At 34.7% G+C, this 14300-nt stretch overlaps 1 protein-coding gene across 3 annotated transcripts in view; it reads right to left on the bottom strand.

Annotated features, from left to right (window-relative positions):
- The window catches only part of Klp54D (Kinesin-like protein at 54D), a 63380-nt gene extending 52939 nt beyond the window's left edge, over positions 1-10441 (bottom strand). The window contains exons 1-2 of one of the 3 annotated variants that reach the window (XM_073957649.1): positions 10203-10396; positions 9664-10089 (exon numbers count right to left, since the gene is read on the bottom strand). In XM_073957649.1, coding sequence (XP_073813750.1) covers positions 9664-9962 — 299 coding nt within the window. In that variant the 5' untranslated portion in view covers positions 9963-10089; positions 10203-10396. Of the gene's footprint in view, positions 1-9663 lie in introns of all 3 variants that reach the window. The other 2 variants (XM_073957650.1, XM_073957648.1) reach the window with 2 other exon arrangements.
- Between the last annotated feature and the right edge of the window lie 3859 nt (positions 10442-14300).

Raw genomic sequence — 14300 nt, 5'->3', positions numbered from 1 at the left:
ATAACCATTCAATTCACCAACATTTTGAAGAACCCCCACAAATAAATTTTTACTTCAGCGTTAGCAGCCATAGGCTTATTAACATAAATATCCTGCCGAAGAAAATATTCAAAGGGAGAAGTATGTAGGTCATCCATCATTTATTCATTAATACCTTTTTCTTGTCAAAGGTATGTCTATAGATAACACCCACAATATTAAGCAATACATTTCCAATTACTGTTTCCTTTATTTGGGTTAAATAAATAGTCAATGGTTTCTGACAATTCTAGCCTACTACATAGAATGAACAATAAATGGTTGTTATCTATTGCTCTTCTGACCGCATCTGAACAATGACTGACTGGGTTCCAATTGCTAATTCTATTCTAGTTTTCAAAACAAAATTCACGTTACCGTTTCATTTTGTTCGTTATGGTCATTTGGGAGTTTTTAATGCTTGCGCGAATTATTGTTTGTATTAAAAATTATATATAATATCGCGTGTTTTCCCTTCATAATGTTTACATTTGTCATTTTATCGATTTTATATTTCATTTAGTTCAGAGTTCTGTTGTGTCAGTTGTATAAAAATTAAAAGTATTCACGTGTTGAATTTGTCCATTTGCCATTTGGGTTAAATGTTACAGTTGGTCATACCAAGCAAATAGTTTTTATGGTTTTTGAGAAATGTTTCGCTAGGTCAGTGTGAAATATTTTTGTATTGTTGTTTTTACCATATCAAATGATGGTACAGGGAAGCTGTAAAAGATAACATTTTTGAACATGGCAAATTCTAGAATTTATCTTGGCCCCTCCTTCATTTCAAGTGAACACTGACGTTCCCATAATGTCACCTGACGAAGCGCCTTTGCCTGAGATGTAGGGTAAAATTAGATAACAAACAAGTAAAAAAGTATCAGTCGGCATTGCCGACAGAGATATACCCTCAGCCTATGTGAAATGAAACTTGCATCTACGGACAGATCGAATGTATTTAAGTTTTTCTCAGATTTTTTGTGGCCCCTTTTTGGACATTTGAACTTGCCGACAAAAATGTGGATTAGGATTAAAGTTCAAAAGTGTTGCGGAGGAGGTACTTGAAGGAATGGACCGACGTAGTCCATTCAATAGATATCGCACCCCCTAGTCATTTTAGTGGGTCATCGTATAACTTTTGAACCAGGAAGCATGGACTTGTCCACGAAAAATATATCGCTGTTTAGGTGATAGCTCAGAGAGGCCGCAGAGAATAGTTGTTGTTTGTGGAGACGAGAATGGTGATACAAGTGTTACCGATAAATAAAAGAGGAGAAAATAAATCAAATGTTTTTAGTTGGTATAATAAAATAATGGTGTGTAGGGTGATTTATTAAGGCGAAAAGTACTGATGACTTTACCTTGTATTGGGTGAGACGCGTTACAATAAACCGAAAAGTACTTCCGTACTAGTGAAGAGATGACTAATAAGAGAGTCAATCAAGGATGTGGCAATCACTGCTTATTGGAAAGTTCTCACTACGATCCGAACTGAGCGAATATAGTTCCAGGGAGAAATTGCAGAGAAACTCCACTACCAAGAGAGTACTCTCTACGATCCGCACTGAGCGAAAATAGTCTCTGAGAAGATTGAAAATATCACCCTACGGTCCGCCGTAAGCGAACATAGTTTCTCAGAGGGTTTGTAGAGAGCACTTAAGGAAGGGAGACCTCTCTGCGATCCGAACTAGGCGAACAAAGGCTCCCTGGAGATTTGTAGTGAAAATACTTAAACAATCGATGTAAACAGGAACTCAACGAACAACATCGGTATACATTTACAAAGGATCTTCGTACAGACCCTAAACTGCACATAGACACAAATGTTGAACTTTTGTGAGGGATGTCCCTAAGGAGAGGACCATTTTAGAAGTTAAACTAAATTTGGACAAAATATTAGGAGATCCAAAGTTTGGACCAAATTAGTTGTCCCGTTCAAGAGATATCGTGCATACCATTTAAGTGAAATTTTTTAAATATTGGGTATTGCCCATCATCGAACTGAAACTAAGTTTGGAGAAAATATGACAAAGCTCAAATTTTGGACCAAATCGGTTGATCAGTTCGAGAGTTATAGTGCTCTCCAACCACTATATATGGCGCCACAGGGGGTTTTTACACCTTTCGGATTGTTTTCTCAAGAAGTATGGACTTGCCCCTGAAAAAACTTCTACCGTCGTAATGGAGGCATCGAATGCATGTTGCTTCAACAAAAATCAAAGTGATTCGAGGGCAGGTCTTAAAGTGAACTCTCCGTAATTTTGTGCGATAAGAACCCGAAAGAATGGACAAACATATTCCATATTCGAACCTGATTTATATCTGGTAGATATATTAGGATGTATAAAGTATGGACCAAATCGGTCACTCCCTCAAGAGTTATGGTGCGAAAATTTTTTCCGAAAATTTTTGAACTTTAGTGCGGGAGGTACCTGAAAAAGTGAAGCCCTAGGGCTTATCTTCGAACGTAAACTAAGTTTGGACAAAATATAACAAAGGCCAAATGTTGGAAAGATTCGGCAGATCCGTTCAAGATTTATATTGAGCTCCAACCTCTACACACAGCGTCATAGGGGCATTTTGCACCTTTCAGGGAATTTTCTCATTTAGTATGGACTTGCCCGTGATGAAACTTGTACCTTCGTATGGGGGCAGTGAATACAAGTTGTTACAATAAAACTCAGGAGGTCAATATGTCCTAAACTGAACTTTTCCGAAATTTTGTTTGGGAGGTACCCGAAGGAGTGGATCGATTGAGTCCATATTGGAACCACATCTTCGTCTGGTAGAAATTCCACGATGTGCAAAAAAGGGACCAAATCGGTTACTCCCTTCAAGAGTTATCGTGCGTGAAAAAAATTCTAAGTGATGCCATGTTTTCTTTTGAAGTTTTTGAAATAACCACATGAAAATATTCTAAGGTGACAAATACAAACTGTCCGTTGTGAGTCCCATCACGCGTTAAAAACAAGAACCGCATGGTTTTCCACACCCTGCTACAGAAATTTATATGAGATGTGAATGTGAAAAAACAGTATGTCAACATTACCATCAATAAAGCCCTCGGCACAATTACTCCGTTTAAAGGCCTGGGTGCATAAGCTGCCTCGCCTGGTTGCCTTGCTTTCCTACATCATTTCTGACATAATAAAAATAAAGGAATAAAGAAGGCCGAGCAAATCTCGGACTGGGTTGCCCTTTTCTTTTTTATTCTTTTATCAGAAGCTATCAAGGTAAGCAGGCGAGGCAGCTTATGTACCCAGGCCTTAAGACCTCGGCACATACGAAAGCAGAGGCACAATGTGTCGAGGCCTTTAACGCGTGATGCCCAAAAAACATCCAACGTTTGAGGAAAATTTTGCTTAATTCCTGGTAGAGCAGTAGGAAACAAAGTGCAGCCAAGTTCGAATTTTTCTTTATTCTTTTACCAGAGGTGGATGTGTTACAGATTGACATGGGGCGCAACGGCCCGATTGTGCCGAGCGCTTTACGCATTAAAACAGCAACCACGTGGAAACTTCAAAAGAAAACTTGGCATCACTTATAGTGGACAAGATATGACGATGCCCACATCGGTGGATCATAGGTCGCCATAGGGGTTTTTACACCTTTCGGGTTGTTTTCCCAAGACGTATGGACTTGCCCCTGAAAAAATTTCATCGTTCACACATAACCGGATTTTATAAATACACTGGATTTCAAATGGATGTAAAATTAATCATCATAAAGAACCGACAAAAAGCTGTAATGTGTGTGACGTTTCAACTTTTGTTCATTTGGTTGTTATTTTAACCCGTAATTCAACACTCAGCGGACCGATTCTGCTTTTCACTTAAAGCTGAAAACACATCCAACGTTTGAATAAAGTTTATTAGCTGGAATTCTTAATAAATAATAAACTATTTATTTTCACTATTAACTTAATGAGTTGTTGTTGTTTTATTTTAAATGTTTAATACGTTACTATCACGTTAAATATCAATAAGTATTTAATATATGTCATACCATTCGTGTTTATTCTATGCTGAAAAAGGATAGACGATAGACAGTTTTGAAAACAACCGGCACTTCAATTGTTCGAAATCAACTAATTACCAAAATAACTACAGTTCATTGAACTTAAAACGAACATGGAGGAAGTCAATATTTATGTTTTGGAAAATCTATATAAATATTTGAATAACAACATTTTCATCCACACTAAAGTTCTTTGGCTAACAGTATATCCATAAGTGTTATTTAAATTATGAGCTCCTTAGAGTACGTTTATATATAGCTGGATGGAATAAAGCCACTGGGTTTGAAATGTTAATTCCATTGTGTATACGTCAAATATATCCTCACAAAAAAGGTTAACCCGACAAAAACATATACATAATTGTTCTGTTCCTTTACTTTAAAATGGTAAAACCGACAAAAGTAGTAAAAGTTGTAAACTGCTCCTATATGAATTGTATTGTGTCTAAAGTAAAGGAACGATTTTCGAGTTGAAAGTGGTAAAAATTGAAGATTCTTGCACGTAAAGGAACAGAGCTAATATAAACAGGGTATTATAGTACGTTTAGATTTATAAAACCCCTCGATTTCTAATGTCAATTTCATAGTACGTCAAATAAATCCTAGTTATAAATCCACTGAATTTTATTTGAAATTTTTCTATGGAAATGACATTTGAAATCGGGTGGATTTCGTAAATCTAAACGTACTATTAAGTAATAATTTCCCTATTCTTTACATCCAAGAATTCTAAAGTATTGCTATGTTTTACTCGAAAAACGTTCCTTTGAATGATGAAACAGCAGTTTAGTCCATATTTATATTCGGCAATTTTCCTTGCGGCAATTGTCAGTTTGTCGGTGAGAGAGGGTCTTGAGAGGCAAAGGGTTACTATATGCCTCACCTCCCTCTCCTTCAAACTGACAATTGACGCAAGGAAAATTGCCGGATATAAATATGGACTTACTACTAAAAAGGTAAAGGAACCGATCAAATAAAGGAAATGTTATATTCCTAGTATACATTTTTCTGCCTTCCCCCAGGAATTATTGATTAGAAAGTGCGTAAAAGAGATATCCCTTGCGCGACGGAACCATATATTATGTCTTCGGCTTGAAAAACTATGCAGTAAAGCTGAAAACACATCCAACGTTTGAGTAAAGTTTTGTGTGATTTCTGGTAGAAGCATAGCGAAAAAATTGAAACTTGCCAGCACTTTGGCTTTATTCATCTACCAGAAATGACACAAAACTTTATTCAAACGTTGTATGTGTTTTCAGCTTAAAGCGCCAAATACATACGGTCCGTTGTGTGACGCGTTAAAAACAACAACCACATGAAAAATGTGTAAGTGATGCCAAGTTTGTTCTTGAAGTTTTCATGTGGTTGTTGTAACGCGACGCTCAACGCACCGTATGTGCCGAGGCCTTAATAGCAGCAGACGGGCGACAATAATAAGTCTGTCTGGTTACTTTCCCAGCAAGAACTTTCTTAGGGAGTAAAGGCCTGCGTACATAAGCTGCCTTGCCTGCTTACCTTGCTTACTTCTGATAAAAGAATAAAAAAGAAAAGGGCAACCCAGTTCGAAATTTCCTCGGCCTTCTTTATTCTTTTATTTTTATTATGTCAAAAATGAAGCAGGAAAGCAAGGCAATCAGGCAGAGCAGCTTATGTACGCAGGCCTTAAGGGGTTTTTATTCTCTTTTGCTAGAAAATTGTAAAAAGTAAACAGACACCTTCCCAGCAAAAACCAGCAAGCAATCAGCTGACTTGCCAAAACAGAATAATTTGTCCGCCAATAAAGAAACCAAAGGAAGCAAACATGTTGTATTTTATTAAAAATAAAAAAGAAAATGAACTGAAAACTGATTTTTCCACTTTGCAAATTTGTTCTTTAAAACACAATACAATTAGGCTTTGCTAATTCCACAATAAAATTGTTTTTCATTTTCACAAACATAAATCAAGAAAAAATTTAAAACAGATGATTTATTGTTTTCAGGAAGAAGAAGAGTTGCAAATGTTTGCTAGAAGAAATTTGTCCAGCAAGAATTTGCAAACTCTCAGTGAAAGAACTGTCAAAATGTCTCTCTCGAATCGCTCTCTTTTGCTGGTTTTTTTGTGTTAACAGACGACTTCCAGCAACAATTGGTACAAATTGTTACAAATTTTAGGGTAACCAGACAGAGCTAATAATAACAATACCATTTTCTCCGAAGAACATACCCCAAAATACAGCGGAAGACTTCGCGCATTTCAATGAGTGCAATGTGATTACATAAGTATATTTGTATGTTCCTTTACTTTTGAAAATTGTAAAACTGCCAAAAGTAGCAAAAGTTGTAAACTGCAACAATATTGTTGCGGAATTAGATTTAACTAATCTCCGTGTAGACGTTGTTTTATTCCCCGATACGATTTGTACCAAATAAAACAGGGTTCGTTTTAGATTACGTTTCTACAATGCTTTATTTACTTTATTACACTTATTCAGAACCGACTTTAATTACAAAGCACACAGCAAGTCTCTAGTTAGCACGCAGCTCTTATTTAACCGATCTGTTCAGTTCAACGCTTAAAACACAACTCACTCGTCATTGCCAGTTCCCCTGTATTTATATCCCAAAGTCTCCCTGTTCGAGAGTCCTCTAGAAAATGTCTGGCAACTCCTCGAATATGTACAACGAACACACAGGCGCACATTCGCACTAAGCGAACAACCAGACTCGCATACATGGGGGATGATCAATGACGTAATTACAACAACAAATAAATGCAAGAAAAGAAGTAACAAACTAAACGATAATTACATGATTTTGGCAAAACAAACAAAAGAACATTAACAAAAGGTAATGTAACGACTAGAATGATGAAGAGAGTTCTACATGGTAGTTGTTGTTGCTTAAATAAAATAACTGCGTAATAAAACGTTACGTTACAATTCAAATTTTTAAATTAACGGAAATTAAACTAAATTAACTTAAACCTATCAGTTACATTCGTAACAATATGAATTGTATGGTACCTGAAGTAAAGGAACGCTTTTCGAGTAAAAAGTGGTAAAACTTGAAGATTCTTGCACGTAAAGGAACAGAGCTTATATAATATTTAATTAGTTCAGTAGTGTGATTCTGTAACTCCTTAACGAGAGAATTAACGACGAATGTCGGTTGTTAACCATAATTTTCGGTAGGTGCTATTCTGTATACCAATTTTAACGATTTTTGTCGGTAAATTTTGTCGTTAATTACCGAAAATTATTGTTAAGTTACCAACCAAAAAAGTAGTCGTTAAGATTTAACGACAGTACATTATTGCAATATTTTGCTGAATTTTTCTTAACAACGGCGTTTTTATATGAACATATGTTATGTTAATAAGGAGGGTACACAAGGTAAATTCCGCCTTATTGAGAAAAATCTTCTTAAGGCATTTACATAAGGGTTAACTATGTTGGATAACATGGGGCAGCTTCGCCACTGTTGTGCTTTCGCCAGCGCGGATTTTATTGAAGCTGAGAGAAGAGAAAGTTGTAGATGGCGAAGCTGCCTCATGCTACCCTATCCTTATTATTAAAGATGAAAAACGTAAGCTAAAGCTTCAATGACATGTTAATTCATATCCTGGAATAAAACCACGAAAATCTATGAGATTTATTTGCCTCCTAGAAGTACATACATACACACTTGACGCTTTAGAAGTTGAAATAATACTTGTGTTTCTCATTGTTGGGATACTTGCAGATACTTATGTTAGCGCATTTCTTCAAAAAGCGGACTTTTTTCCTACCTTACGCGTTTTATGCATGTATTTGCGAAGAAATAATATTTTTAATTCAAAAATACATTAATAAATATCAAAATATAAATATTTGACAATTTGCCTTTCCATCGATATTCGTCGGTATGTGCTAACGATTTCTACAATCTTTAACATAAAGTTACAGAATAGCACATTCGTTAACTCAACCGAATATTTTTGTTAACTACCGATGTCGGTTCGTTATTCAAAAAAGTTACAGAATCGCACTACAGAGATCGAAGGACGTTTCGAAAACTGTTCAAAATATAAAAACGAATAACGGGGGTATGCAGGACGCTAACCTTGACACCCTCAATGTCTTCCGTGCTAGTTTAATGGTAAAGCTTGCAACAGAGTATAGCTTCCCCATATAATGTGTTCAAAAAGTACGGGAGCAAATGGCAAAAAAACTCAAGCAGAAATTTCTAAATCACATCAAGTGCTAGAAAACATGTTGCTAAATTTGTACAAAATTTTACAAACGCTTTTCGATAACAAACTTGTTCAGTAAAAGAGAAATGGGAAGTATTTGCATGTAGTTGCAACAACTTGCAAATACTTTTTACTTGCGAAGTTATCGAACAGGTCTAATATAAAAATATTAGAAGAAGGCCCAGAGGAACAGGCGGACGAAGTCCCAGCGTATATGTATTAGCCACCACAACATTATGGATAGGTTTCAAAACAGAAGTGAAAGTTAGCGGATCTTAAACAGCTTCTATCCCAAGAAAAGTATTCCAACCCGTGTAGCTAAGTCCCTGCAGTAGAAAGTTCGCCATCAATATCCATTTCTGAAATACTTAAGTAACGACAATATTTATACAATTCTCCTTTGTCCGAAATGTTACCCCAATCAGAGCGGACATTAACAGCCTGTTTCACTATGTCGAACGAAAATGAAAACGAAAGAAAAACAACTAAACTCGTGTATGATTTTCAAATTTTATAGTTGTTTTAAAGCAAACACAAAGTCAATATTGCCATGAAAACTAAGGTTTAGGTGTCTTTCGTTCGCAATCATTTTCTTTCGACATAGTGAAACAGGCCCTAATAGTGTAGTATTATGCTTTTTAGATGACAGTTTTCGTATTTATTGTGTGCCGTTAATACATTTTAATACAGCAGACCATTTAGCGGAGTGGGGGAGTCAGTCACGAAAACTTTAGCGCTTTTGTACACAATTATATTTGAATTGTGAATTTATATTTAAATTAAAGTCAAGCCATGAACTTGAGAGAACTTTCTTATACAATACTTTACATACAATAAGAAAAATATACATTGAACTCTTTCACTTAACGCCAAAACTTCAAGTGTCAAAAAATATATGTATGTATATGAACATATACAATTTATATCATTCTCCTTTTAATGACGAATCATACACGGATTTTTTTATTTTCAAAAGGTCAATAACATACTCGTCTATTAACTAAAATTTAACATGGAAATTTTCCTTGTCGATTTTAATATTTTAAGAACTTTTAAAACCCTACAATTAACGGTCATCATAGGAAAGGTAATTGATTTCAAACGGTGGTCAAGGTCTCCTTCGAAACAAACTTTAAAGGACAAAAGAAGTGAAACGTACTACAACAAATACCTACAAAATATGTATTCTCAAAAAGACCACGTGTTTCCCAACAACCATCCATCAAGTTTTATGATACCACCACAATAGCAAAGAAATACTAACGTTTTTATTGATACTTTCCCAACTTCTAATAATTGTTAAGCTAAATATAGCTCCTATTTTACGCAAATAGGCTGCGTATTTGTGTAGGAAACTATTTGCAGGACACTATGCACACATAGAAAATACCGATTAATATAATGTTGTGTACTTACTCATTTTCGCGTGAACGCAGAAAAACCGGTGTATTTCTAGATCCTGAACTACCGGTAGTTGATTTCTGCGGACTAACCCGTCTCATGTTGTTAATAAGACTGCGGGAACGTGGCAACATAGCGACATGCTGCTGATGATCTCGGTATGTTGGGGTTACCGATTTACCGCCACCTGTGGATCGGCGTGTTTTTGTGGCAACCCGTCCGCGACTACCACTGGAGCCTTTGTAACTTCCGCTGCCACTACTACCACCACTGCTATTATTCAGTTGAGGTACACTTGAGGCACGTGTAACCATTTTTTTCTTTTGTTTTATTTAACAAAAATTTCCAATACGTTTTCACTCTTTGACATTTGACCTTTTTTAAAATGAAGTAATAGTAGCGTTGTTCTCACTTCGATTTTCGATATTGACGTTAGGTTATCTATTTCAATTTTATTTTAATATTTTATAACATTAACAGCTATACATATATTAACCTTAATTACAACAGTGTTATTAATGTGACGTATTGTTGTGCAAAAATTAAAAATTCACCGTTATTTCATTGTTGTCATATTAGCTTTCATTGGAAATTATTAATTGCGTTTCGAAACATACCGACACCCGCGACCCTACCGCACACAAACAAACACATTCAAATCATTAAAAACCGTTTCTTCCTATATTTTTTTCGAATTCCGTTCGTTAGCGTTTTGCGTTGTGTTCAATTCCAAATGTCAACTCTCACTAAATTTCCCGCTATAACTGGTCAACAGTTTAATTCAATATTGTCCATTTACTTACTTGCAGAGGTCCTTTTATGAGAGAAAATTTTAATACTAGAAGTGATTTATGGTAATTTTTCTCCTGAACTCCTAGTAAAAAGCCACCAACCCCAAAACAATTCATTCATTAATGTGAATTGTCTATTGTTACACACACACACACACCTGCTGGACATTGTCCATTTGTCTGTGAGAGTCCTGTTAGATTTTGTGTTCTCTCTCTTTTATTATCCTAGCATGAATATTTCAAATTGCTTTTAATAACCTTGTCCCATGACATATCTCAGTAAGTTAGACATTATTCATCGTTTAACGCATTTTACACTTGCACTTAAAACAAGTGTTTTGGAGTTTACGTTATTTATTTAACAGATATTGTATGGAATTGACAACTTATATGATATAAACATGCTAAATGTAAAATGCGTTTTCTATAATGTATTAACCCAGTGAGTTGTCAATTCAATAGCGCAAACGTCAAATAAATCCTCATGAAGTGGATTAATCCGGCAAAAAAAAACTCTAATGTAACCGAACTATTAAGTTTCATATAGCCTTCATAACTATTCAGGCCTTCATATAGCCCCCATAGAGCGATACCTCCCGATTTTCGGTATCTTGAAGGTTGTGGCTGTGGTTATACATTTCTCTATTTTATTGACTTGTCTGAAGAGAATTTTAAACAGAAAAATTTTACACACAAACATTTTTGTACCTATTATTGAAATATTTGTTGCATAAGAAAATATGTAAAATGCATAAATTTTGCATATGCATATGCAAAAATTTATGCATTTTGCATAATTTTGCATATGTCATATGTTTCGATTGCAATGTAATCAGAAGCCAAAAATATGCCCAGTCTCAAAATTTGACATGAATCGGACCAAAAATTGGGGTTGCATAAAATTCCGCTGTCTAATGATAAGATAAGTGGTCTAGCATAGAAATGTAGTTCGTTTACGGAATAGTCTGACTTAAAAAGGCCGCCCTGATTTAAAGCAATGCTGAGTAAATAATAAAAAAGAGTATTAATATTACATTGATCTTAATGTCCCATTACATATATTAATTTTTTTAACATAAATGTTGTCTTCAACAAAAACAAAACAAACATGTTGTCTATAGGTCTGTTCGATAACCCAAAAGTTTGTACAAACTTTTACAAAATGCTGTTCGATAACAAACTTGTTCTGCAAAAGAGAAATGAGAAGTAGTTGCAAGAACTTGCAAATACTTTTTATCTGCGAAGTTATCGAACAGGCCTTATGTATTACTTTGCATTTGCACGTAAAACAAGCATTTGGAGAAATTATGTCATTTATTTGACAGATATTCTATGGAAAGCTAATAGCCCGTTTAGACTAGACCCTTATACGATGATTAAGGGCATTATCTCGATTTAAGTGCTTAATCCACCCAAATCCACCCTGATTTACCATACAAAATGTGTGTTCGTTTACTCAAAATTTGTACAAATTGTTACTGGATGTTGTTCGTTTACTCTACAGTACAATGCAAGAGACCTTAGCCGATTACAAGAAGTTACTGAACTTGTACAAATTGAGAATTTGAGTAAACGAACACACCTAAAATTAAATCAACTCAATACTTGGATTTGTTTTAAATCAAATGTTAAATCGAAATATTTTGATATACAACACTGCTTTTTGCTCCTAAAAATGCAACTATTGCAGTCTGTACCAATATTGGCAACTATGTTCATGTGTCGTTTATTTACTAGCGTTATGATTTTTTGATCTTTTTTCTCAAAAATGATTTCCTGTAGCGAGAGTGAATGAACTTTTGCCTATTAATGCCAAAAATAACAACGTTCATTCCATTTAATTATTAAAAAAGGTCACGCACAAACCAGGTTGAAAAATTATTTTTGAAAAATCCTTGAAATGAAAAAAAAATGTTGCACCAAATTTTTTTCCTGTTGCACGAATAAATGAGATTTTGCCTATTAATGACTAAAATAATTTTTATTCCATTTAAATATTGAAAAAGGTCACGCACAAACCAAATTTAATTTATGTGATACATGGAATAAAGCTATACATGATATAAAATTATATGTATGTAATAATACGACGATAAAATTGGTGAGAAAAAAAGCTTATGTCATTCTGGATATGTCGTGTGGCTTTAACGATTGTTTTGAGTTATTTATGTGCTTAAAGTGACTCCAAAATTTTTCCAAAAAGATCATATATAAAAACTTTAAAAGCTTTTTGTGCATGAGCTTTTTTCTATCGAATCACCTTGTAATTAAGATTTTATCTAATCTTCTAATCTAATCTCATCAAAATATGACACAGGGATATGAGGTTGTAAAAAAGTCATAACCCTATTATTTACATTTTTCAAATAACTGGAAACACAAAAACACAAAAACAAATAGAAGCGGAGAAAAAGAAAAAATAATTAATAAAAATAAAATGGATGTAGCTTCAATTTAATATAAATTTTAAACAACATATTTAATAGAAATTTGTTAGATTATTTTGTGCAGTATTCCATTCCATTTTTAATTTTCAAGCAATTCTCTTTGCAAATTCGCGTATGTATACGTAAACAAAGATCAGCTGACTGGCATCTAATATCATTTTTGACTAGTCTAAACAACTAGGATTTGAAAGTTGGATTTAGAAATTGAGTCGATTTAAAATGACTAGTCTAAACGGGCTATAAAGCTGTGTTTCTTTATTATTTAATAGTAAAAGTAGCACAGGAGGGAAATGTCAAACTTGCTCTCAATTAACAAGTTTTGCACAAAAGTAAAGGAACGGAAAAATAGTAGAGCTGACAGCAATGTCAAAAAAGAAACATGACTGCTTAAAAAATAAGAACAAACAAAATAAATTCCAAAATTTTTTATTTCTCTGGTTTAAAATTTTATTACTTATTTTTATTTTGCTCTGTTGTTTCCGTCATGGTAGAACAAAGTAAGTTTAAAGCAATACCCAACAGGCGAGGCTGCTTATGTACCCAGGCCTTAATTCTGTACTGTAATTTAAAAGACATTTGTTGTGCAAGAATAAATAAAAAATAATAGTTAGGCGGCCATCAGACCATCTGCTTTTTCATATGTATGTATGGTATCACTTTGGGTATTCTAATACACAGAACAGCTGATGTCATACATGTGAAAAAGCAGATGGTCTGATGACGGCCTTACCTCGATTTCAACTGTCAATTCCATTGCTAATACGTCAAATGAAATCCAATGGTTTCAGATGAGTTTCCATATGACGTATACACAAAGAAATTGATAGTTGAAATCCACTCGATTTCGTAAATTCAAACTTACTATAATAATTATGACAATAAATAAGACAACAATAAGCATGAGCCCGTGTGGAATTTGAACCTAAAGCCCTGGCTACATTAGCTAACACGCCTGTTTGCCTTGAGTGCTTCTGATAAAAGAATAAAAAAGAAAAGGGCAACCCAATTCGAAATTTGCTCGGCCTTCTTTTATTTTTATTATGTCAGAAATCAGGCAAAACAGCTTATGTACCCAGGCCTTAAGTACTTCACCTATCCTTCGATTCATTCCCCTAAGACTGTATAGTGTTACCCAGCAAAAAAGTTTGGAAGTAGTGCAATCAGGCAAAACAGCTTATGTACCCAGGCCTTAAGTACTTAACCTATCCTTCGATTCATTCCCCTAAGACTGTATAGTGTTACCCAGCAAAAAAGTTTGGAAGTAGTGCAATGCAGAGTTATGATTTCAATACATCTTTCGATGCAGTCCACACGGAGTTATGAAAATGCACTGCGCTCAATACATTTTGGAAACACTCGCTTATAGATCCCTAGCCAAGCAAGCCAATTTTTTGATCCCTACAGTCGCAGTCTT

Source organism: Musca autumnalis, unplaced genomic scaffold (assembly GCF_047663935.1).
Source record: "Musca autumnalis isolate F117 unplaced genomic scaffold, ASM4766393v1 scaffold_5, whole genome shotgun sequence".
Taxonomy (NCBI): domain Eukaryota; kingdom Metazoa; phylum Arthropoda; class Insecta; order Diptera; family Muscidae; genus Musca; species Musca autumnalis.
This window is presented reverse-complemented; position numbering and strand designations above follow the sequence as displayed.